The sequence below is a fragment of the Petaurus breviceps genome, unplaced genomic scaffold (assembly GCF_028583685.1).
Source record: "Petaurus breviceps papuanus isolate PSGF00001 unplaced genomic scaffold, PetGlider_PUasm1.0 171, whole genome shotgun sequence".
Taxonomy (NCBI): Eukaryota; Metazoa; Chordata; class Mammalia; order Diprotodontia; family Petauridae; genus Petaurus; species Petaurus breviceps.
The window spans coordinates 7740982-7763051 of record NW_027185754.1 but is presented as its reverse complement, the minus strand read 5'-3'; the positions used below and the strand labels follow the sequence as shown (position 1 = coordinate 7763051).

Sequence of the window (22070 nt, the reverse complement as noted above, 5' to 3'; positions counted from 1 at the left end):
CTTTCCCCAAGGTTACCAGTAAGTGTTAGAGTGGGGCCCCACTTCCTGTTCTCTTATTCATAATCTATGCTGTTTCCATGACCCTGTGTGCCTTCTGACTCCTGTCTGAGAAAGAGAGTGTGTGTGTGTGTGTGTGTGTGTGTGCGTGTGTGCGTGCATGCGTGCATACATGCACGTGTACACACTCTATTATAATCTCACGCTGTGGTACCTTGTAAGAAACTAACTGTTGTAGCCATAGGCAAGTAAGTAGAAGATGATTGTCTTGTAGGAGCCTCTCCTTGCTCTCTAAACCCTTTAAAAGCAGATAACCATGTCTTTCAGCTGAGACATCTCTCCCAGGCTGCTTTTTAGTCATTTATAGATTAAAGGAAACTCAAGGCCCAGAGAAATGTTTTTCCTTCCTGGAGCTTGGACTAACTCTGCCCAAGGAGGTGGAGTGTGGGTTGGGTCTGAGCCCCCCAGTTGTCAGCCAGTCATGTACAGTGCTTTGGGAATATAGGGGGGATGGCCCTTCAACCTTCAGTACACTCCAAACATCCCATGGACGTCATGCTTGTCTCTGGGCTTCCATTACAGGCCATGGCCCCTGCAGGAAATGTTGCCTCTTCCTTGTCCCTGGCATGGGGTCCTGCCCTTCTTTTCCTGACCAGGACTTAGACATTTTGGCATTGGTGGAGAAATTAAATTGGGAGGGTGCAGTGGAAAGAATAGCAGACTAAGAGTTGAGAGGCCCTGTGTCTAATCTTGGTTCTGCCAGGAATTATTTACATGTTCTTAAGGGAAATGCATCTGTTCTCTGGGCCTTGGTCTCCATCAGATGAAGAATTGGACTCCAGAGTCTCTTCCTGAAGAAGGGGAATGTCCAAAGAGTGTGGGAGACGGCTTCTTCCCACCTCTGTTCAGAAAAGACAGCTGAAAGGGAGGGCCTGGGTTTGTGCTGGGATTTGGAATTGGGGAATATAATCTACGTTTTATACAGGTTGGAATGATCTTCTATACCCTTGGTATGTCCAGGGGCTCAGGCCACTGCTGTGTCTCTCTGCCAGTGGGGCAGTTTTACCCTGTGCCTTAAACATTCAGGTTTTGGATTACAACTGCTGAGCTCTCTGTCTTTCCCCCTGGCCTCCCTGGCAGTTGCTGGCAAACACCACCATCTTCCTTTGTGGGAACCTGATGGGTGCCTTTCACAAGTCCCAGATGCAAGATGCATCTAAAGATCTCTACATCTACACCCTTAAGTACATCCAGATCCGAAAGAAACTGAAGATCAAGAAGCGTCAGCAGGTAAGCTCTTCTGGAGCAGCTGCCCAGCTTGAGACGGCCTCCATAGTGTGTCTGTCTAGGAGACCCCCCCCCCCCTTTCTTATTTGAGACCCTCGACTTCTCTTTCTTTAACTCCTCTTCCAGCCTGTCTTGTCTCCTTCCCAGATACTTTATGGGCATTCTGCCTTCACTTGTCCTTTTCTCCTCGCTCCGACACCCTTTGCATTCCCCAAATACTATTTTTCGAGGACCAGCCCGAACTTCTCTAGAAGCCTTCTTCAGCTACTTCCCGCTCTGTCTCTTATTACAGGCACCATATCCACATGGGAGTATTGGTTATGCTCAGGACCTATTTATTGCATACTGTTCTTGCTTAATGCGTGTAATTTTCATTTTCCAAATTAGAGTGTAGTTCATTGGGCAGATCCCTGGACAAATCTCTTAACCTTTTTGGATTTTATCATTCTGTGTGTGAAGTGAGGGACTTGGACTAGATGATCACTAAAAACTGGTGACTTAACCCTGGTAGAGTTGTCTTGATAATGATGCTAACTAAGCCTTTTGTCCAAGGAACTCAGGTCATTTAATTTGGAGAAAAAAAAAACTTGGGGAAGTTTAATGGTCATGTGGAAGAGCAGTTAGATGTATTACTATTTTTTAAAAATTATTTTTATTTTGTTAAAAATTTTCCCAATTGTGTGGAAAAAATTATAGCAATCATTTAAAATTTTTGAGTTCCAAATTCTCTCTCCCTCCCTTCTGACCCCGCCTCTTGAGAAGGCAAGCAGTTTGATGTCAGTTATACATATGAAGTCATGTAAAACGTATTTCCACTTTAGCCACATTGCTGGAGAAAACACAGACAAAATAAAACAATAAAGATAAAGTAAAAAGAAGTATGCTCCAGTCAGTGCGCAGAGTTTGTCAGTGCTCAGAGGTGGATGGCATTTTTCATCATGGGTCCTTTGTGACTGTCGCAGGTTTAGAGCAGAGGACGTTCAAGCTAGAAGGGACCTGAGGGTTCCAGTCTTTTCATGCTCTATTTGGCTCAAGACTCTAGCACTAGGACCAAAGGGTGGATTTTACTGGGAGGCAGATGTTCAGATCAATGTGAGGAAGAACTTCCTAGGGAGAGTCTTCCAATGGTAGAATGAACAGGATGCCTTGGGAGGTGGTGAGTGTCCCTGTTACTGCAACTTCTTATTAGAGGCTAGGTGGCTTTGTGTTAGGTAGGCTGTAGAGGCCATGCTGGTTCTGCTTCTGGAGTGTGTGTGTGTGTGTGTGTGTGTGTGTGTGTGTGTGTGTGTGAGTGTGTGTTTGTGTGTGTGAGAGTGTGAGTGAGAGTGTGTTTGTGTGTGTGAGACTGTGTGAGTGTATGTGTATGTGAGAGAGTATGTGTTTGTGTGTGTGAGTATGTGTGAGTGTGAGAGTGTGTTTGTGTGTGTGAGACTGTGTGAGAGTATATGTGTATGTGAGAGAATGTGTGTGTGTTTGTGTGTGAGAGTGTGTGTGTGTTTGTAAAACAAGATACTCCCTGGGGTTCCTTTCATCTTTGAAATTCTATAATTCCCTGTCCCTCAGGAGAACCTGCTGCTCTCAGTATTACCTGCTCACATCTCCATGGGAATGAAGTTGGCCATCATCGAGCGGCTCAAGGAGAACAATGACAGACGAAGCATGCCTGACAACAACTTCCATAGTCTCTATGTCAAGCGGCACCAGAATGTAAGGTGAGATCTGTGTGGCTGCAGGTATGGAGCCACACGTGGGGTGAGAGAGCCTTGGGAGAGAAGGTTGGGCAGGTGGGTTGAAGTCATCTTGTGGAGGTCCCTGAATGCCAGGGTCCAGTTTCTGTTTTATTCAGGAGGTAAGGGGCCTTTGGAGTAGAGGTGTGACCTCATCAGAACAGTACCTTAGGAATGTCAGTTGGGCAGTATTGTGGATGATGGGTTGGAGTGGGCAGGAGAGGGACTTTAATCAGGAAGACCATCTACAACTAGTGTTGTAGATGAAAAGAGATGAGGGCCTGAACTGTAGTGGTCACCATGAGAATGGAAAGAAAAGAACAGATGCTCAAGATATCATGAAGGTAGATATAACAAGACGGGGCAACTGAGTGGATATGATGGAGAATTGAAGGAGACCACTCCAAATTTACCATCAGTAGAAATAGAGAAATTATGGGAGAATCAACTTTTTTTTTGCGCTTATTTTTGGAGGGGGGAGGGCAGGGCAATTGGGGTTAAGTGACTTGCCCGAGGTCACACAGCTAGTGTTAAGTGTCTGAGGCCAAATTTGAACTCAGGTCCTCCTGACTCCAGGGCTGGTGCTCTGTTCACTGTGCCACCTAGCTGTTCTGAGAATCAACTTTAGGAGAGGAGATGTTGAGTTTAGTTTTGTATGTGTTGGTTTTGGGGTGTCAGCGTAACATCTAGGTGTAGGTATCTGGTAGGCAGTATGACTAAGCTTTGGGGAGAGATTGAAGGTAGAAATATAGATAGATTTTGGAATCATCTTCATGGTGATAATTAAAGTCATATTAATGGGGACAGCTAGGTGGCGCAGTGAGTAAAGTGCTGTCCCTGGAGTCAGGGGGTTTGATTCTGGCCTCAGACACTTATTACCCACACAAAAAAACTAGCCGTGTAACCTTGGGCAAGTTACCTAACCCCAATTGCCCTCCAAAAGGCAAAAAAAAAAAAAAAGTAAAGTCATATTAATGGATGAAATTGCCAAGGGAGAGGAGAGAAAAAAAGGCATGATGGGGCAGTATAATAAGATAAAGCACTCAAGTGAGCGATACAGTCAGTTTTATAGGAATACAGTGAAGGGATGTCACAGAGGGGCTGGAGCAGTGAGAGAGGGCTTTGTGGAGGAGGTGGACCTAACTTTGACACACCAGGAAGGTTTCTGTAAGTGAGGGGGGCATTTAAGAGATCAGGGTCCGGGAGAGTCATTGAGAGGGAAGGCAAAGGAGCAGTGGTGCGCAAGCAGGAACGGGCCTGATATGTTCTGGGGAATAGTCAGTAGGCCAGTGTGGCTGGAGCGGAAGGCCTGAGCTTTTACAGACACTGGATTTATTGGTGGACATTATGTACTGGAGTGGTGACAAACTCTAATAAAAATGGATCCCTTGCAGCTGCCATATTGACTTAGGACCACAATTTAACATAATTTATGTCATATTGTATTTTTATTTATTTTGTTAAACATTTACCAATTACATTTAATCTGGTTCCTTTCCATTTGATCAGGAGCTTGAGACCTCACCCCCATTTTACTGAGAGGGCCTATTTCTCTTGACTTTACAGACACCACAGTCCTGGCTTTCCCATCCTCCTAACCATTTCTTTGTGTCTCTGTCATCTTTCTGAGCCATGAATGTCGGTGTTTTCCCAGGGGGCATGTCTATACTCTCTCCCTGGACCATCTCAGACCAACTTCCATAGCTTTAATTACTGCTTCTATGCAGTTGATTCCTCCATCTCTGTCTGTAGGCTTGACCTCTTTCCTGAACTTCAGACCCCTTCAGGACATCTCCACCTCTATGTCTTATCAGCACCTCAAGCCCAATAAGTCCCAAAGTGATCATATTCTCTTGTCCCCTAAACCTGCTCCCACTTCTGACTACCATTTCTGTCTATGGCACCCTTATCCACCTGTCAGTCAGCTACCATTTATTAAGTGCTGAGAATGTGGAGAAGGATAAAAAACAAAACCTTCCAAACCCTGGTCTCTTGTGTCTGTGACCATAGGATTATCTTTGACTTCTTTCTTTCTCTCACTTCTCATACAGCAAGTTACCAAGTCTCATCAAGTTCATTCTGTACTGCCTCTTGTATTGGACCCTTTTCCCTCTTCTCACTGCCACCAGCAATGGATCCTCATTGCCAATTATTTAGACTGTTGAAGTAGCCTCCTTGCAGGTCTTCTGACCTGCATTCTTCATTTTCGCCTCCCTCTAATGCATGGCCCTGTCCATGCTCAGTAACCTTCACTGACTCTCTGCTGGCTCCTGACTAAGTTTCAGACTCAGATCTCATGGTGATCCCTTCCCCACACTCTGGGCTCCAGCTTGTCTGGCCATTGTCATATCACCCGGCCTCAGGATGGGAGCTGAAGCATGACTGGAGGCCTAGGGTGACTTCTCTGCCCATCCCTACCTATTGAATTCTTACCTGTCCTTTAAAGCTCAACTTACATGCACCCTTGACTGAGAAGCCTTCCCTCATCATCTTGGCTGTTAACAACCTCCCCTCTTAGAGGGAAGGAATGGGCTGTGTCTTAGCTAAGCTTTGGCTCTTCCCTAGCCCCTGGTACAGGGCTGGGGATCCACCAAGTGCTTAACAAACGTCTGTCACTGTCACTGTCACTGCCTGAGGATTGGAGGTCTGGGCTGGGCCTCGCACTCAGGTCTTCTGACTTCAGAATGCAGTGCTCTTGCTGAATACCTGACTTGGTATTTCCTGATCTCTTCAGTCACTTTTTCTCTTTCCATCCATGTCTGTTCTCCATTTTTGCACTGAAGATATTGAAATCCTAGAGCTGCCTGTCTGATGGGGGAGCCTGTTTCCCTTAGTCTTTTCCACTCTCACCCCCCAATCCCAGCAGTGCCTGGTGATGGGGTCTTCATGGTTGTTTATATAAGGGGATGATTGAGTCTTGGAGACCTTTCTAGTTCTTCCTCAGATGCTTTCTCACAGAACCTGTTCTGAGTCTCCCTAACTCCCCTGATTAAGAGGCAACCCCGGGGAGCGGGGCATCGGGGAGGAAGGGATGGGGCAGGGCACAATCCAACATAGATGCTTGTTATTAAGCACACTGTATCTTCCTAGTGGGTGCTTTGAGCCAGGCAGACATGATCTCATTCACCCCACAACAGTCCAGGCAAAGCAGAACAGGTCACACCTCTCCGAGGTGGCCGAGCATTGTTGGCTGGGAAGGCAGAGGGTGCTTATTACTGTTACAGCTGCAGAGGAGGCCCTGCCTGCTTCTGAGGCATCTGCTGTCCAGAGGCACTCAGTTTGGCCAAGCTTCTAGGCTCATGTCCTTCCTTCACAGATCGGGGGGCTGAGGCCCCACAGGTTTTCTGCATGACTTATGGCCATTTAGGGGCCTAATTGCTAATCCAGGGTCCCCTTCTTTGGTTTTTGCTGCCTTTCCTTCCTGATGAGCGGCCTATGGGCCTAAAATTCAGGAACATATGGTCAGGGCACATTGCTTAGAGGTCCACGAGGGTATTGGGGAAGTGTCTCCAATCGATCACGTTCCTAAAAACCTTCTTTCTCCTCTGACCTCCAAGCCCAGCATTTGTGGCCTTCTGTAATCTGACTACTGTTTACCTTATCCTCACCTTCCCTCCTTCATGTACTTTCCATCATAGCCAAAGTGGATGTTTTCCAACTGCTCTTGCCCTCTCCCCTCTGTGCTCCAGAGCCTCCCCCATCCTCCTCCTGCTCCCTCCCCTCTGTGCTCCAGAGCCGCCCCATCCTCCTGCTGCCCTCCCCTCTGTGCTCCAGAGCCTCCCCCATCCTCCTCCTGCCCCCTCCCCTCTGTGCTCCAGAGCCGCCCCCTCCTCCTCCTGCCCTCTCCCCTCTGCCGCCCCTCCCCCCCTCCTCCTGCCCTCTTGTCTCTGCCCTGAAGCTGCTCCCTGCTCTCCTCCTGTGCACTCAGATCTTTGAGCCTCTGCTCACGCTCTTCCTTTGGATGGCCTCCCCTACTCATCTCTCTCGGCTGTAGCCCCTTTCTTCCTTCAAGGCCTAACTCAGATGCTGACTCCTCCATGAAGTCTTCCTTGAAGCTGAAAGTGCTTGCTTCCTTCTCAGATGTCTCATAGCACTTTGCTGCTGTCTGTGCTTTGTGTTTACTGTCTTCTCCCTTGTAATGTAGTAATTTTTGTACTTCTGCCTTTTGTTAGCTTAAAAGTTTTTTTGAGGCAACTAGGAAGCATAATGGAAATGGGGGGAGGGGACTCAGTGAGGAAGTCTTGGGTTCAAATCCTGCCTCAGACACTTAATAGATGTGTAACCGTGGGCAAGTCACTTAACTTCTCTAACACTCACTTTCCTCTCTAAAACAGGGATAATGGAAAAGTATCTACCTCCCAGGGTTTTTGTAAAGATAACATATGTAAAGTGCTTTATAAACTTTAAAGTACTATATAATTGTCAGTTATTAATGATAATTACTATTATTGTTAGTTTTTTTAGTATTAGTACTATTAGAGCAAAAAGGACTCTCTCTTTTCTATCATTGTATGCCAAGCACCACAGTGCCTCAAACATAATACAAAGGTCTTCAGTAAATGTTTGTTGAATTGAATCTGCTGGGGACCCCTAAAAGATAAAGACTGTTCCTACCACGCTTTGAGCACTGTCAGGAGAAGCGGGGCAGCAGAACCCAGATCCATATCTGGAAAACAGCTTCTGATGTGCAGGGGAGGCCCCTTGGTGGGGGGATGGGACACAAGAGGAGTGAGGTGGTAGGACTGGGAATTAATTACAGCAAATAGAGTCACTTATTCCCTCACTTTTTGTTCTGGGCATTGTTCCAGTATTCTCTCAATATTCCCATTATACTCTGGAGATACAAATTAATTTTAGCATTATCCTCGCCAAAGCATATGAGAAGCAGTGTAGCATAGTGAACGAATGGGTACTTTTGCAGTCAGACCTGGGCAGATCCTTCTGCATCAGTGGAGTGAGTCTCCAAGATCACAAAACCCCAAAGGCTGAAGAATGATTCCAGCAGCCTCCTACACAAAATTCTGTGTCTTATGTGCTCCAGAGCCACGTGGAAATGGGGCAGTGTAGAATGGGATGAGTGGTGAATTTCAAGTCACTGGACCTGGGTTAGAATCTGTGTTCTGTTACTATTTGTGTGACTTTGGACGACTTGTGATTTTTCTGGAACTCTCTGTCCTCATCTAGAAAATGACAGGGCTGGACTTTGATGACCTCTAAGGTTCCTTTTCACTCTGGAGCTAATCATAAGATTTCTAGATGACGTGGTCCCTGCTGCCCTTTATTAATAGAGAATTCAGAGTCAAGTATATTTGACACTTGGGAACAGTCTTGGAGATGCTAAAATTTTCTTTGGAGGAACCAAGTGTCCTTATTGGAGCCATGTTTGCTGACATATATGTGCATACAGTATATCTGTGCCCGTCATCTGTGCGTCCATGCTTGTAAGTCCTCGGTGTGTGCATCGACTGTCATGTGGAGTCCTGATAGTGTGACCGTTGAACATTCCGTGTGCAGCACTTGGTGCCTGGTTAGTGGCCGCCTGCTCATAAGCCTGCTCTGGTTGTGCAGCATCCTGTATGCAGATATCGTGGGCTTCACCCGACTGGCCAGTGACTGTTCTCCTAAGGAGCTTGTGGTGATGCTGAATGAGCTCTTTGGGAAGTTCGACCAGATAGCCAAGGTAAGTCACCCTCCCGGGTGTGCTGGGTAGGACACGGATTGAATCTGTGCTTTCAGTGCCCTGTCCTGCTGTACCAGTGCTGAGATTTAAGGAGAGGCTATTCTGGGGTGGTGAAAAGAAGCTTTGGAGTAGGGCTCAGGAGCCTGGGTTCTAGTCCTGTTTGGGCCCCCTGATTAGCTATGTAGCTTCAGTAAGTCATTTACTTTGCAGGAAAATGAGTGTATGAGGATCAAGATTTTGGGGGACTGCTATTATTGTGTTTCTGGCTTGCCAGTGTCCTTGCCAACTCATGCCAGGAACTGTGTGAAGATGGGACTCGATATGTGTGAAGCCATAAAGTAGGTACTTGGGGGTACACAGGGTGGAGGGAGGGCACTGTGACAGCAAAGACATCTGTCGTCGGCGATTCTCAGGCTCCAAAGTCTCAGGCAGAGCCTATAGGCTTGTGTGGAGTAGATGGGAGATTTCACATGTGATATGAGGAAGCAGAGGCAGAGAATAGAAATAATAACTCGAGGCCATGCATTGTTCCCTTTAAGGATGCCACTTTAGGGGCAGCTGGGTGGCGCAGTGAATAGAGCACTGGCCCTGGAGTCAGGAGGACCTGAGTTCAAATCCAGCCTCAGACACTTAACACTTCCTTGGGCAAGTCACTTAACCTCAATTGTCCTGCCTTCCCCCACTCCAAAAAGCAAGCAAGCAAGCAAACCAAAATAAGGATGCCACTTTAACTCTAGCAAAGGGGATGGAGGTCAGGCAGCAGGAAGAGCTTTGTGACTCAAGTTTGGGAGTCCGTATCAGCATAGGTGTTTTTAATTGTAATAATCATAATTCCTTCCTGCAGCTCGGTTTTCTATGAGCCTGCCCCAGTTCTATTCGTATTTCAAGACCCAGCCCCAATCCCACCTCTTCTGGGAAGCTTTCCTTGGCTCTCTCTGCTCCCTCCCAAGGATCCTTTTCTTTTGTAGCACTGATTACGTGTGCCCAAATGTTTAGCACTTTGTTACATTTGGTCAAGGAGAGTCAGCCCAATGGGAGAGGCTCTCCCTGTCCTATTAAGGTTTCATTGAATAGAGAGCTAGCTTTGGAGTCACAGAGACCCAAGTTCAAGTTCACGTTCTTCTTTTGACACTATCTGCATGACCATGGGCAAATTATTTCACATCTCAATGTTCTTGGCAAGTCTCTAACACTCTTAAGTTGCAGAGGAAGAGTTGACCCTTAATGATGGAGGGAGTTACCACAATCACTTTGTTTCTCCTGTCTTCTGTTCTTCTATGGTTGCATTGTGTTAATTTTGTCTAATCTACAAGTCTGTAAGCTTCCAGATGGTACAGACTGTGTCTTCTCTTTTCTCTAGAACATTGCCCATCCCTGGGTGGGCAGCACAGGAGTGTCTAAAAAAAGAAAGCTTATTCATGGGGTAGCTGAATTCCTTAGCTGGGCACAATCTAGAATGAAAGAAGAACCTGAATGATTTGAAGCTGAGGGAGCCATGAGATTGTTTGGGGTCTTGCTGTTTTCTCAGGAGGTCCTGATATTTTCTTGTTGTCCACAGGCAAGTGAGAGAAGCCACAGGTGTAGACATCAACATGAGAGTTGGCATCCACTCTGGAAATGTGCTCTGTGGGGTCATTGGCCTTCGGAAATGGCAGTATGATGTATGGTCCCATGATGTTTCCTTGGCCAACCGGATGGAATCAGCTGGGGTTCCTGGGTAATAATCATTCTTTAGGGTAAAGGGGGCAAGGAGTTTAGGCTTCACTTGTCCCTCATTCTCATAGTCTTGGTGTTTGGGCTCTCACCTCAGATATTTTTCGTGGCCACCAACTCATTTATCTTTTGCCCTGGATTTGAAGATACAGTTCAATGATGAGAGCTCTGAATTCTTGCTGTTGGCCAATGTCAACCTTTTCCTCTTCCCTTTTTAAAAGGGGAGACTTGGATCAAGAGATCTTGGATGTCCTTTCCAATGCTGACATGATATGTGCCTGATTCCATGATTCTAAATCAGCACACTAAGAGGGTTCCTATTGCTAGGACTGTGGACAGTGGATTAATAATTTCCCTCTTTGGTGGCAGTGGAGATCTTTTCACAACTTGGTCTCAGTTTTCACCATTTGTAAAATGAAAGGATTGAACTAAATGATTTGTAAGGTCCTTTCCAGCTTTGGCATTCTGTGATCCTGTAGCCATCAAATTAGGATGGTGCAGGGTATAGTCATTTCTAGAGGCAGGAGAATGATTGAGACCTTGTGATAGTCTTTCTTCTCTTTCTCTCCTTCCTTCCTCCCTTCCTCCCTCTCTCCCTCTTTCTCTTTTTCCCTCCCTCCCCCCCTCCCTCCTTCCATTCCTCTCTCCCCCCAGTTCTCACCACAATCCATCAAGGCCCACCTTTTCCTTCCAAATAAAGCATGTGTGTGGGAGGGATAGGGGGCTGGGCTCATGGTTCTGAACACCTGTAGCTTCCCTGGCACCAGAGAAGCTCAATATGACTAAATTAGGTTGAGAGACCATCCTCAGAGACTTCTGAGCACATGTGGTTTGAATTCCTTTTTCTCCACATTCTTCTCTGCAGCCGGGTGCACATCACTGAAGCCACGTTAAACCATCTGGACAGAGCATATGAAGTGGAGGAGGGGAATGGACAGCAGAGAGACCCCTACCTGAAGGAGATGAACATTCAGACCTACCTGGTCATAGACCCTCGGGTATGCTCAGTACCTTTTTCTGCTCTTAGAGGGTCTGTGGAGTATGTGTGTGGGAGAATGACTGTGTCCACCAGGACCATATTGATGTGAGGGCAGGTATCCTGCTGCTGTACAGCAGCATCTGCCTCAAAGAGCTTCTGGTCATTTTCAGAGCCTGGGGTATCTCCTGTCTCACTTCCCTGCTTCTTTTACTGACTTACCTGATCTGAGGAATTTGTGAATCACCACCAAGCAGTTCAACAGACACACCATTCATTAAACACCTGCTGTGGGCAGAGCTCGAGGCTGGTGCTGGTAGTGATCCAGGACTCAAAAGAGAGAGACTGTAACTGGTTGGAGTTTAGGAGGAGGAAAAAACCCAATCGTGGATAACTGCTGACATACATCACGTGGAAAGTGCATAAGAGAGACACAGGAGGGAATGCCAATAGAAGGAAAGGGGGTGGAATGTAAGGGTGAGTGGGGATGAAGGATCCTGCCTTTGGGGCTCTTTGAAAAGGCCAGTGCGGGGGAAGGAATCAGAGCAGCAAAAAATGCTGGTAGGGTTGGAAGGAGTGTGTGTGTGTGTGTGTGTGTGTGTGTGTGTGTGTGTGTGTGAGAGAGAGAGAGTGTATGTGAAAGAAAGTTTGTGAGTATGTGAGAGTGTGAGAGAGTATGAGTAGTATGAGTTTGTGTGTGGGAGATAGAGTATATCTATGAGTCTGTGTGTGTGTGTGTCTGAGAGAGAGAGAAGGTATAGAAGGGAGTTTGTTCATTTGTCTTGAGCTCCAGAGAGCTCCCTATTTTACTAGACTTTTTTTCTTTTTGCTTTTTGGAGGGGGGCAGGTAGGGCAATTGGGGTTAAGTGACTTGCCCAAGGTCATACAGCTAGTTTTGTGTTTAGTGTCTGAAGCCGGATTTGAATTCAGGTCCTCTTGACTCTCCAGGGACGGTGCTCTATTCACTGCACTACCTAGCCACCCCATTTTACTAGATTTTTGACAACCAAGGATACACCCCTTCTAGATAGTTCTGTGTTCCAGCAATTGTGTGCAGGCAGATCTCTTTACCACCCACCTTGGCCTGTCATGGTTTTCCCTCCTGTTCCTCCCCTTCTCCTTTTTCTTTTCTCTTGTGTAGTCAGATGAACCTCAGATTCCTCAGTGGAGTCTTTTCTTTTAAGCAAGTCTCTGCCAGACTTATAAATGAGCAGGAAATGAAGTTTCCAGCCCAACTCCTATTTCATCTGTTGTTTTCCAGTTATGTTTTCTCATGCAACTTATAGGAGCCACAGATCTGGCACTTGGTGGGACTCCAGCAATTAATGAGTCTAATACCCTCATTTTACTCATTTACTGAGCTTAGGTTAGAAAAAGGACTTTGCTTAAGATCATATAAGTAGTAGGAATCAGAGTTGGGATTTGAACCTAGGTTTTCTGAATTCGACCCCAGCACTTCTTTTTGAGAAGAATAGATCTGTCTCAGCACAATTCAGATTTAACCAGTAAAACCATTGATGAATGCTTACTTAAGGGTCTGTTATGTTTTCAGTTGAACAAGACCATGGAGATGAAATCCACTCCATTTTACAAATGAGAAACCAGAGGTCATAGGAAACTGACTTCTCACAGAGTCCCATGGGTAGCAAGTCAAGATTTGAATCCAAGTCTCGATGCAGTGCTCTTTCCATTATGGCATCCAACAGCTACTATATATCTACTGTGTTTGGTATTATAGGGGAGACAGTGCTGTGTAAGGCACAGACCCTGCCCAAAGTGTGGCTAGGGAGATAAAGTGGGCACACATGGAAGAACAGCATGAAATATAAGATAGTATGTAATTCAGGGTTGAGTTACATAGTATGGGTTCTATAGGAGTGATACAGGGGTTGAGTATATGAAGCTGGAGTAAATGAGACTTAAGCTGGGCATGTAGGAGATTGTCAATTTCTGGGCTCTGTCTACATCTCATTATGCCTTCCCGTATCTCAGGTTATTCTCCCCAGACCCCTAATTCCCTATACAAAATAATTTAAATTAAATATATAGGGACCCTTGATACAGTGGAAAGATCACTGAATTTGGAGTTAGAGGAATTGGGTTCAAATCCCTCTGCTACTTTATTGCTTGTGTGATCTCAGACAAGTCATTTAAATTCTCTGGGCCTCAGTTTCTCACCAGTAAAATAGGGGGTTGAACTCTGAGGATCCCTTCCAGTTCTAGATACATGATCCTATTCTGCCTATGTGTGATGGATTCTCTCCAGCACCAGAAATGCTGACTGGGTAGAGTATTCGCTGAGACACAGAGCTGTCCCAGGGGCTGAGGTTCTGAAGATGATTGACTGACCTGGCTCATTGGTGTTGGCTTCCTTCATGACCAGAGTTCTGCCTTTGTTCTGGGGAATCATGGGGCTGGCTGTGGTTTCAACTCTGAGCCATATTTTTTGGCTGTTGCTCTTAAGTTTCCATTTGAAACAATTCTTCCTTCAAATTATCTGTCCCTATGTCCCCATGCCAGTGTCATTTGTCCCAAGAACTCTGCTCTTGAAAAGGGCTGGGTTCAGCATGTCACATTTTTACTAGTGAGTCCCCGTAGTCAGGCGAGGGAAGATTGATCATCTCAGACACTGAGGTCAGGCATATGATCTGATATCATGATGTGGAGGACAGAGTTTGGGAAAGAACCTAGATTTTTCTACTTTCAAGCCCCATCCTTATCTTTCTTCTTCTTGCAACAGCCCTGCTCTGAGTCCTTCTCACATGGTTTGGGGTTGAGGGCTTTTCCCCTACCCCACCACACGCCTGGACAAACAGAATTATTTTCCACACAGGAGGCCAGCAAGTCTGTATGTGGCTTTGGTGAATCATTCTTGGGGCTCTGACAAGAATGTCGTCAATCTGTTTTCAAGCTCTCTCTCTCTGCCCCAGCGGCACATCAAGGTCTACTTTAAAGACCCAGCCGTTAAGTGTTTAGATGAATTGGATGCATCAAAACAAGACAGTCCAGTTTCTCATTTCTAGATGCCTGGGACTATAGCCAAAGGTCTGTGGGCTCAGCTGGTCTTAGTTACTGCTACTGAGAAATAGGGATGCAGACCTCTGTGTCTTATCCTAAAGGCACTGTCTGCTTCCTTTTCCCCCAACTAGTGATAGAAATCTCTGAATGTCAGAGCTGGAAGGATCCTTAGAGATTGTTTAGAGTAATCCTGTTATTTTTAATAAGAGGAGGAAACTGAGGCCTGGAAAGGGGAAATTATTTGCCTAAGGTCATAGTGAATAGAAGAACAAAAACTAGAACCCAGGTGTTCTGACTCCTGAGCCTGATGTTCTTTCCATCATCAGGCTATTACCCTGAGCAGTTTCTATCTTGAGCTTTATTTTATCATATTTTAAAGGTTTTATTGATGTAGTAACTTTTGGATATACCTCTCCTTTGTTAAGCAACAGGGACTGACAAAACGATATTGTTTGATAGTGTATTCATTGTTCTACACCATTATTCTCCCACATCTCTACTGACGAGGGAAATGTGTTTCATTGTCTTTTTCCAGTTCCAAGATTGTTTATTACAATTAATCAATTTGGTTGACTTTCCATATTGTGTGTGTGTGTGTAATACACACACAGACAAATTATGTAACATGTATAATGTATATAATTGTGTTGTTGTTTAGTTATTTTTTCATTCATATCCAACTCTTTGTGACCCCATTTGGGGTTTTCTTGGCAAAGATACTAGAATGGTTTGTCATTTCCTTCCCTAGCTTCTTTATAGATGAGGAAACGGAGGCAAACAGGATTAAGTGATTTCTGCAAGGTCACATAGCTAGTAAGTATCTGAAAGATTAAAATTCAGGGAGATGAGTCTTCCTGACTCTAGGTCTGGTACTCTCTCCACTGGGCAACCTATTTGCCGCTCTGTAATTGTATAATATATATTAAATGTACATATAATTCCACATATGAAAATAACATGAAATTTATTATATGTATGTGTATATTTGAGGGACATGCACGCACATACACACACACACACACACACACACACACACTGCTCTCCAGGTTCTCATTACTACCCCCTGTGTCAGTTCATGCAGATCTTCCAAATTTGTGTGAATTTCTTATATTTGTTTCTTATGGAACACTAATATTCTATTATATTCTTGTGCCACAATTTGTTAAGCCATTCTTCAGTCAGTAAACATTTACACTGTTTCTGAGTTTTTGTTACTGCAAAGGTTAGGACTCGATTTGATACAATAATACCCAACTGGTTGAGGCTGACTTGACCTATTGTGTTGTAATAGAGTATTATAGAATCAGGAAGTGTGAGGTTGAGTCACTTCCCCATATGAACATCAGCTTCCTTATCTATAAAATGGAACCAAGAACCCCATTCTCTTCTCTCCTCTACTCAGGTGCCAAGTGCCTTTCCTAAAGCACAGGTCTGACCCTGTCACTCCCTACTCAGTAAATGCCAAGGACTCCCCATTACCTTCAGGATCAAATATAAAATGCTCTTGGCATTTAAAACCTTTCCAGTTTTCTTTTTTGCATTACTTCCTTCCATGTACTATATGATCCAGCCTCTGGCCTAGTTGCTGTCCCTCAAACAGGATATGTCATCTTCTGCTTTCCTACCTTTTTATGGCCATCCCCCAGACCTAGAACACTTTTCCTTCTCGCCTCTTCCTCATGGCTCCTCTGGCTTCCTTTTCAAATTCTACCTTCTGAAGGAAGAAGCTCTTCCAGGACCTCCCTACAACTACTCCTTCTCTCTGAGATTACCTTTCCATTTCCATTGTATGTAACTTGTATGTTGTAAAACCAATTATGAGTTGGGGTAGCTAGGTGGTGCAGTGAATAGAGCACCGGACCTGGAGTCAGGAGGACCTGAGTTCAAATATGGCCTCAGACACTTGACACAATTGCTAGCCGTGTGACTTTGGGCAAGTCACTTAACCCCAATTACCTCCCCCCCCCCCAAAAAGCAAACAAACAAACAAAAAAAACCAATCATGAGTCCTCCTGAGGACTGCTGCTTTGAATAGCTTTAAGGATCTAATTGCATAGTATAGTGAACTCTCTATTCAGTAATAAACTAAAGCAAAGCATTCAAGAAACTAAAGCACAATATTTACAACAATATAACATAACAACCTATTACTAAGATGGCCACATATCATTTAGTAAGTCACAATCTCCTCAATCAATATAGAGTACCCAAGTCAAGGCTTCTTTCATCTTGACTCCAGGCTGACTTCCAATCATTCTTAAGGGGTAATCATCCTTAAACCAATCATCTGCAAGAAGTAGCAGAAAGTACAAACACCATCTACCCCTAGGTCACAATAAATCACAGTCTCATCAGTCAGTGCAGAGTGCTCAAGTAAAGTCCTCTTTCATCTTAACTTGAGGCTGACTTCCAAAGCCCACAGCTCCTCTTCCATGGGCTGGCAGCTCTCCACTCTTGTCTGGATTCACTGAACTCTTGCCTGGATTCACAGGTAGGCAGCTCTCTGCTCCAGTTCTGTATCTCAGCCCATGGAGACTGTTCCACTCTAAGCCCTTTTCAGTTTCTATTTCTAGGAACACAAAGCTTAATAGAGTCACAACAATATTTACACAAATTAAGCTTGACAGAGCTACAGAAATATTTATGAACATTGCCAGCACTATCGTATGAATTCACTTTCTGTCTGACAAAGTAACACAAATCAACAGACAAAACTTCTGTCTGAGAAATCAAACACAAATCAACTGTTGGACCAGTTCACTACTCAACCAGCAATTTATTAGCATACCAATTTCTTGTCATTCCCTCCAACATTATCATTTCTGATAGGTATGAGGTGGTACCTCAGAGTTGTTTTAATTTGAATTTCTCTAATCAATAGTGATTCAGAACATTTTTTTATCTGTATCTTTTTTTAATCTATCTATAGATAGGTTTGTTTTCTTCTTCTGAAAACTACCTGTTTATATCCCTTGACAATTTATCTTTTGGGGAATGGCTCTCATTTTTATAAGTTTAACTCAGTTCCCATGTGTTTGAGAAAAGAGGTCTTGTCAGAGAAACATCCTGTAAAATTTTTTTGATGTTACTTCATTGTCTATTATACCTTTTAGTAAGATGCAGTTTCCCTGATTATTTTTGTTTTTGCTTTGTCTGAAATCATGATTTTTGTACCTGCCTTTTTTTTACTTTAGCTGAAGCATAATAGATATCTGCTTTAGCTCCTTGTTTTAACTCTTTGTGTTTGTGTCTTTTTGTTTCAAATGTGTCTTATAAATAGTATATTTTTGGATTCTGATTTCTAATACATTTTGCTGTCTGTTTCCATTTTATGGGTGAGCTCATCCCATTCATTTTCCCATTTATAATTACTCTGTGTTTTTCTTCATCCTCTTTTCTTCTGTTAATCTTCTCACTCTTTTTATTCTTTCCCTCCTCAAAAATATGTTTTTCTAACTTTGAGGTACTACCTCACACCTGTCAGATTGGCTAATATGACAGAAAAGGAAAATGTTAAATGTTGGAAGGGATGCAGGAAAGTTGGGATGCTAATGCATTGTTTATGGAGTTGTGAACTGATTCAGCTGTTCTGGAGGGCAATTTGGAACTAGGCCCAAAGAGCAATCAAACTGTACATATCCTTTGATCCAGCAACACCACTACTAGGTCTGTATCCCCAAAAGATAAAAAATAGTGGGACTAAGGGAGAGACCTACTTGTACAAAAATATTTATAGCAGTTTTTTTGTGGTGCCAAAGAACTGGAATTTGGGGAGATGTCCATCATTTGGGGATCAGCTGAATAAGTTGTGGTATATAATTGTAATGGAATATTATTCTGCTATAAGAAATGACGAGTAGTATGATTACAGAAAAACCTGGAAAGACTTACATGAACTGATGCAAAGTGAAGTGAGTAGAACCGGGAGAACATTGTACATAATAACAGGTACCATCGTATGATGATCAATTAGGATTAATGAATTAGCTGTACCCAGCAATACAGTGATCCAAGACACTTCTAAAGGTGTCAAGGAAAATTGCTATTCACATTGAGAGAAAGAATTGAAGGAGACTAAATTAAGATAAAGGCATACTATTTTCACTTTTTTTTTCTTTTGTTTCTTCGTTTACAACATAACTAATATGGAAATATGTTTTACATGATTGCACATACATAACCTATATTAAATTGCTTACTGTTTTAGTGAGGGGTGAAGGGAGGGAGGGAGAAAATTTGAAATTCAAAATTTTCAAATGAATGTTAAAATTTGTCTTTATATGTAATTAGAAAAAAATAAAATATCATTTAAAAAAAGTCTTTTTTGTGTCTAACTACTGTCCCCTTTTATCTGTACTCCCTTATATCATTTTTATACTACCCCCAACCTCACTCTGCATCTCTTATCCTCTTCTCTTCCTATTTCTTTTTTTTCTTTTTGGAGGGGGGAAGGCAGGGCAATTGAGGTTAAGTGACTTGCCCAAGGTCACATGGCTAGTAAGTGTTAAGTGTCTGAGGCCAGATTTGAACTCAGGTCCCCCTGACTCCAGGGCTGTTGCTTTATTCACTGAGTCACCTAGCCACCCCTTCTCTTCCTATTTCACTATTGGTTAAGTTTCTATACCCAACTGAGTGTGTGTATATGTATATATGTGAATGTGTGTATATGTATTCTTCCCTATTTGAACCAGTTCCAGTAAGAGTGAAGTTCAAACATTGCCCATTAACCACTCTCCTCCACTATAAAAGCTCTCCCTTACATGCCTATTTTATGTAAAAAAAATTGCCATTATTTTCCCTTCTCTTTTTTCTCAGTACATTCCTGTTTCTCACTCTTTCATTTATTTATTTTTGGAAATGATCCCAGCATAATCAATTTATACTTATGCCCACCCTCTGCATACTAAGCTCCTTCTAACAGCCCTAATAATGACAGAATTCTTTCCGCTTCTCTTTTTACCCACTTAAAAGTGTTTTATTTTTTTCTAATTACATGTAAATATAGTTTTCAACTTTTTCTCTTTAAGATTTTGAGTTTCAAATTTTTTTTCTCTCTTTCCTTTCCCTCTCCCCTCCCCAAGACAGTAAGGAGTCTGATATAGGCTATACATGCACAATCATTTTATACTTATTTCTGCATTGGTCATATTGTGAAAGAAGAATCAGAACAAAAGGGGAAAACCATGAGAAATAAAAAACGACAAAGAGAAGATAGCATGCTTCAATCTGCATTCAGACTCCATAATTCTTTCTCTGGATGTGGATAGCATTTTCCATCAGGAGTCTTTTGGAATTGTGTTACATCATTGTATTGCTGAGAAGAGCTAAGTCGATTATAGTTGGTCATCACAGAACATTGCTGTTACTGTGTACAATGTTCTCCTGGTTCTGTTCACTTTACTCAGCATCAGTTCATGTAAGTCTTTCCAAGTTTTTCTGAAATCAACCTGCTTATCATTTCTTATAATGATACAATTTTTAAGCATTACATGTGTCATCCTTCCATATAGAAATGTAAACCATTTTACTTTATTTAGTCTCTTATGATTACTCTTTCATGTTTACCTTATTATATGTCTCTTGAGTCTTGTGTTTGAATGTCACATTTTCTGTCCGGCTCTGGTCTTTTCATCAGGAATGCTTGAAAGTCCTCTATTTCATTAAGTGTCAGTTTTCCTCTGAAGGATTATACTCAGTTTTGCTTGGGTAGAGGTGATTCTTGGTTGTAATTTGCCTTCCTTTAATGTGGAAACCACTAAATCTTGTGTGATCCTGACTGTGGTTCTACTATATTTGAATGATTTCTTTCTGGCTGCTTGCAATATTTTCTCCTTGACTTAGGAGCTCTGGAATTTGGCTGTAATAATTCTGAGAGTTTTCATTTTGGATCTCTTTCAGGAGATGATTGGTACATTCTTTCAATTTCTATTTTACCCTCTGGATCAAAGATACTGGGACAGTTTTCCTTTATGATTTCTTGGAATATCAGGGTTAGGCCTTTTTTTAAAATCATGCCTTTCAGATAATCCAGTATTTTATAAATTGTCTCTCCTCGATCTGTTTTCCAGGTCATTTTTTTTTCTGATAAGATATTTCACATTTTCTTCTATTTTTCATTCTTTTGGCTTTGTTTTATTTTTTCTTAATATTTCATGGAGTTATTAGCTTCCACTTGTCTACTTGTAATGATATTTTGTCCCTTTTTCCATTTCACCCGTTCTGTTTTTAAGGAGTTCTTTTCTTTAGTAAAATTTTGTGCCTCTTTTTACTATTGGACCAATTCTTTTTTTTTTTTTTTGCTTTTTGGAGGGGGAAAGGCAAGGCAATTTGGGTTAAGTGATTTACCCAAGGTCACACAGCTAGTAAGTGTTAGGTGTCTAAGGCCGGATTTGAACTCGGGTCCTCCTGTCCCCAGGGCCAGTGATCTATTCACTGCACCACCTAGCCACCCCCAATTCATTTTTTGTTTTGTTTTGATTTTTTTGGAGGGTAATTGGGGTTAAGTGACTTGCCCAAAGTCACACAGCTAGTAATTGTGTCAAGTGTTTGAGGCCAGATTTGAACTTGGGTCCTCCTGACTCCAGGGCCAGTGGTCTATTCACTGTGCCACCTAGCCACGCCCCCCCTCCCTCCTCCCCGGCAATTCATTTTTTAAGGTATTATTTTATTCAGTATATATCTGTGCCTTTTACCAAGATATTAATTCTGTTTTCATAATTTTCTTGCATCACTCTCATTTCTTTTTCCAATTTCCCCCTTACCTCTCTTATCTTTTTCTTTAACTTTTCCAGGAATTCTTGTTGTGCTTGGTTCCAATTAGAATTTTTCTTTGAGGCTTTGCTTGTAGCTCTTTTCACAATGTTGTGTTTTTCTGAGTTTGTGTTGGTCTTCTTGCCACCATAGTAGCCTTTCATGATCAAGTTCTTTTGCTCATTTTCCAGCCTGTTTCTTGACTTTGAACTTTATATGGAAGCTGGACTCCACTCACCAGGCTTTTTTGTGCTGCTGTTTTCAGAGCTAGTTCTAAGGGTCTAGAAGCTTTTGGTGCTTCCAGGGTGATGTGGTCCTTCTTGGTCTGTGCTATGGCCTTTATCCAGGAAGGGCCTCTGCTGCTCCGCAGCCATGAGTGCGAATGCTCTGGTCTACCTTGTAATTTTTTTTTTTAAAGCATTCGGGGTTAAGTAACTTGCTCAAGGTTACACGGCCAGTTATTTCTGGGTGTGGTGCTGAGTATCTGAGGCTGGATTTGATCCAGGTCATCCTGACACTGGAGCCGGTGCTCTTACTCGCTGAGCCACCTGGCTGCCCCTTCTACCTTGTAATTTTGACCAGGTTCTTTGTTCCCTTGTGATTGACCACAAGCATTCCTCTCCACCTTGGAAGACCCAGAGCTTTGTATGGGCAGTATGGTTGCCAGTCAGTGCCAGAAAATGGTCCTCTGTAATCTCTTTTTGACAGTTGTCTGATGCCTTTACCATCTTTGGGCTGAGGGCTCCTGATGCTGCTGCTGCTGTTGTCACAGCTGCCTCCAACGCCTGCCCTGGTGCTGCCGCTGCATGCACTTCGGGCCAGCTCCCACCTCTCCTATTGACCTCCTAAGTTGTCTTAGGCTAGAAAAATGTCTCGGGGCAGCTAGGTGGCACAGTGAATAGAGCACCAGCCCTGGAGTCAG

General features: G+C 43.4%; 1 protein-coding gene across 3 annotated transcripts in view; it reads left to right on the top strand.

The window, feature by feature from the left end:
• The window catches only part of ADCY7 (adenylate cyclase 7), a 120999-nt gene that overhangs the window by 65022 nt on the left and 33907 nt on the right, over nucleotides 1-22070 (top strand). For all 3 annotated transcript variants that reach the window (XR_011167288.1, XM_069082524.1, XM_069082525.1), the window contains exons 5-10: nucleotides 1138-1287; nucleotides 2848-2996; nucleotides 8580-8691; nucleotides 8902-9029; nucleotides 10250-10408; nucleotides 11270-11402. Coding sequence is in view for 2 of the 3 variants with exons in the window: in XM_069082524.1 (XP_068938625.1) it covers nucleotides 1138-1287; nucleotides 2848-2996; nucleotides 8580-8691; nucleotides 8902-9029; nucleotides 10250-10408; nucleotides 11270-11402 (831 nt within the window). In the remaining variant the exon portion in view is untranslated. The remainder of the gene's footprint in view (nucleotides 1-1137; nucleotides 1288-2847; nucleotides 2997-8579; nucleotides 8692-8901; nucleotides 9030-10249; nucleotides 10409-11269; nucleotides 11403-22070) is intronic.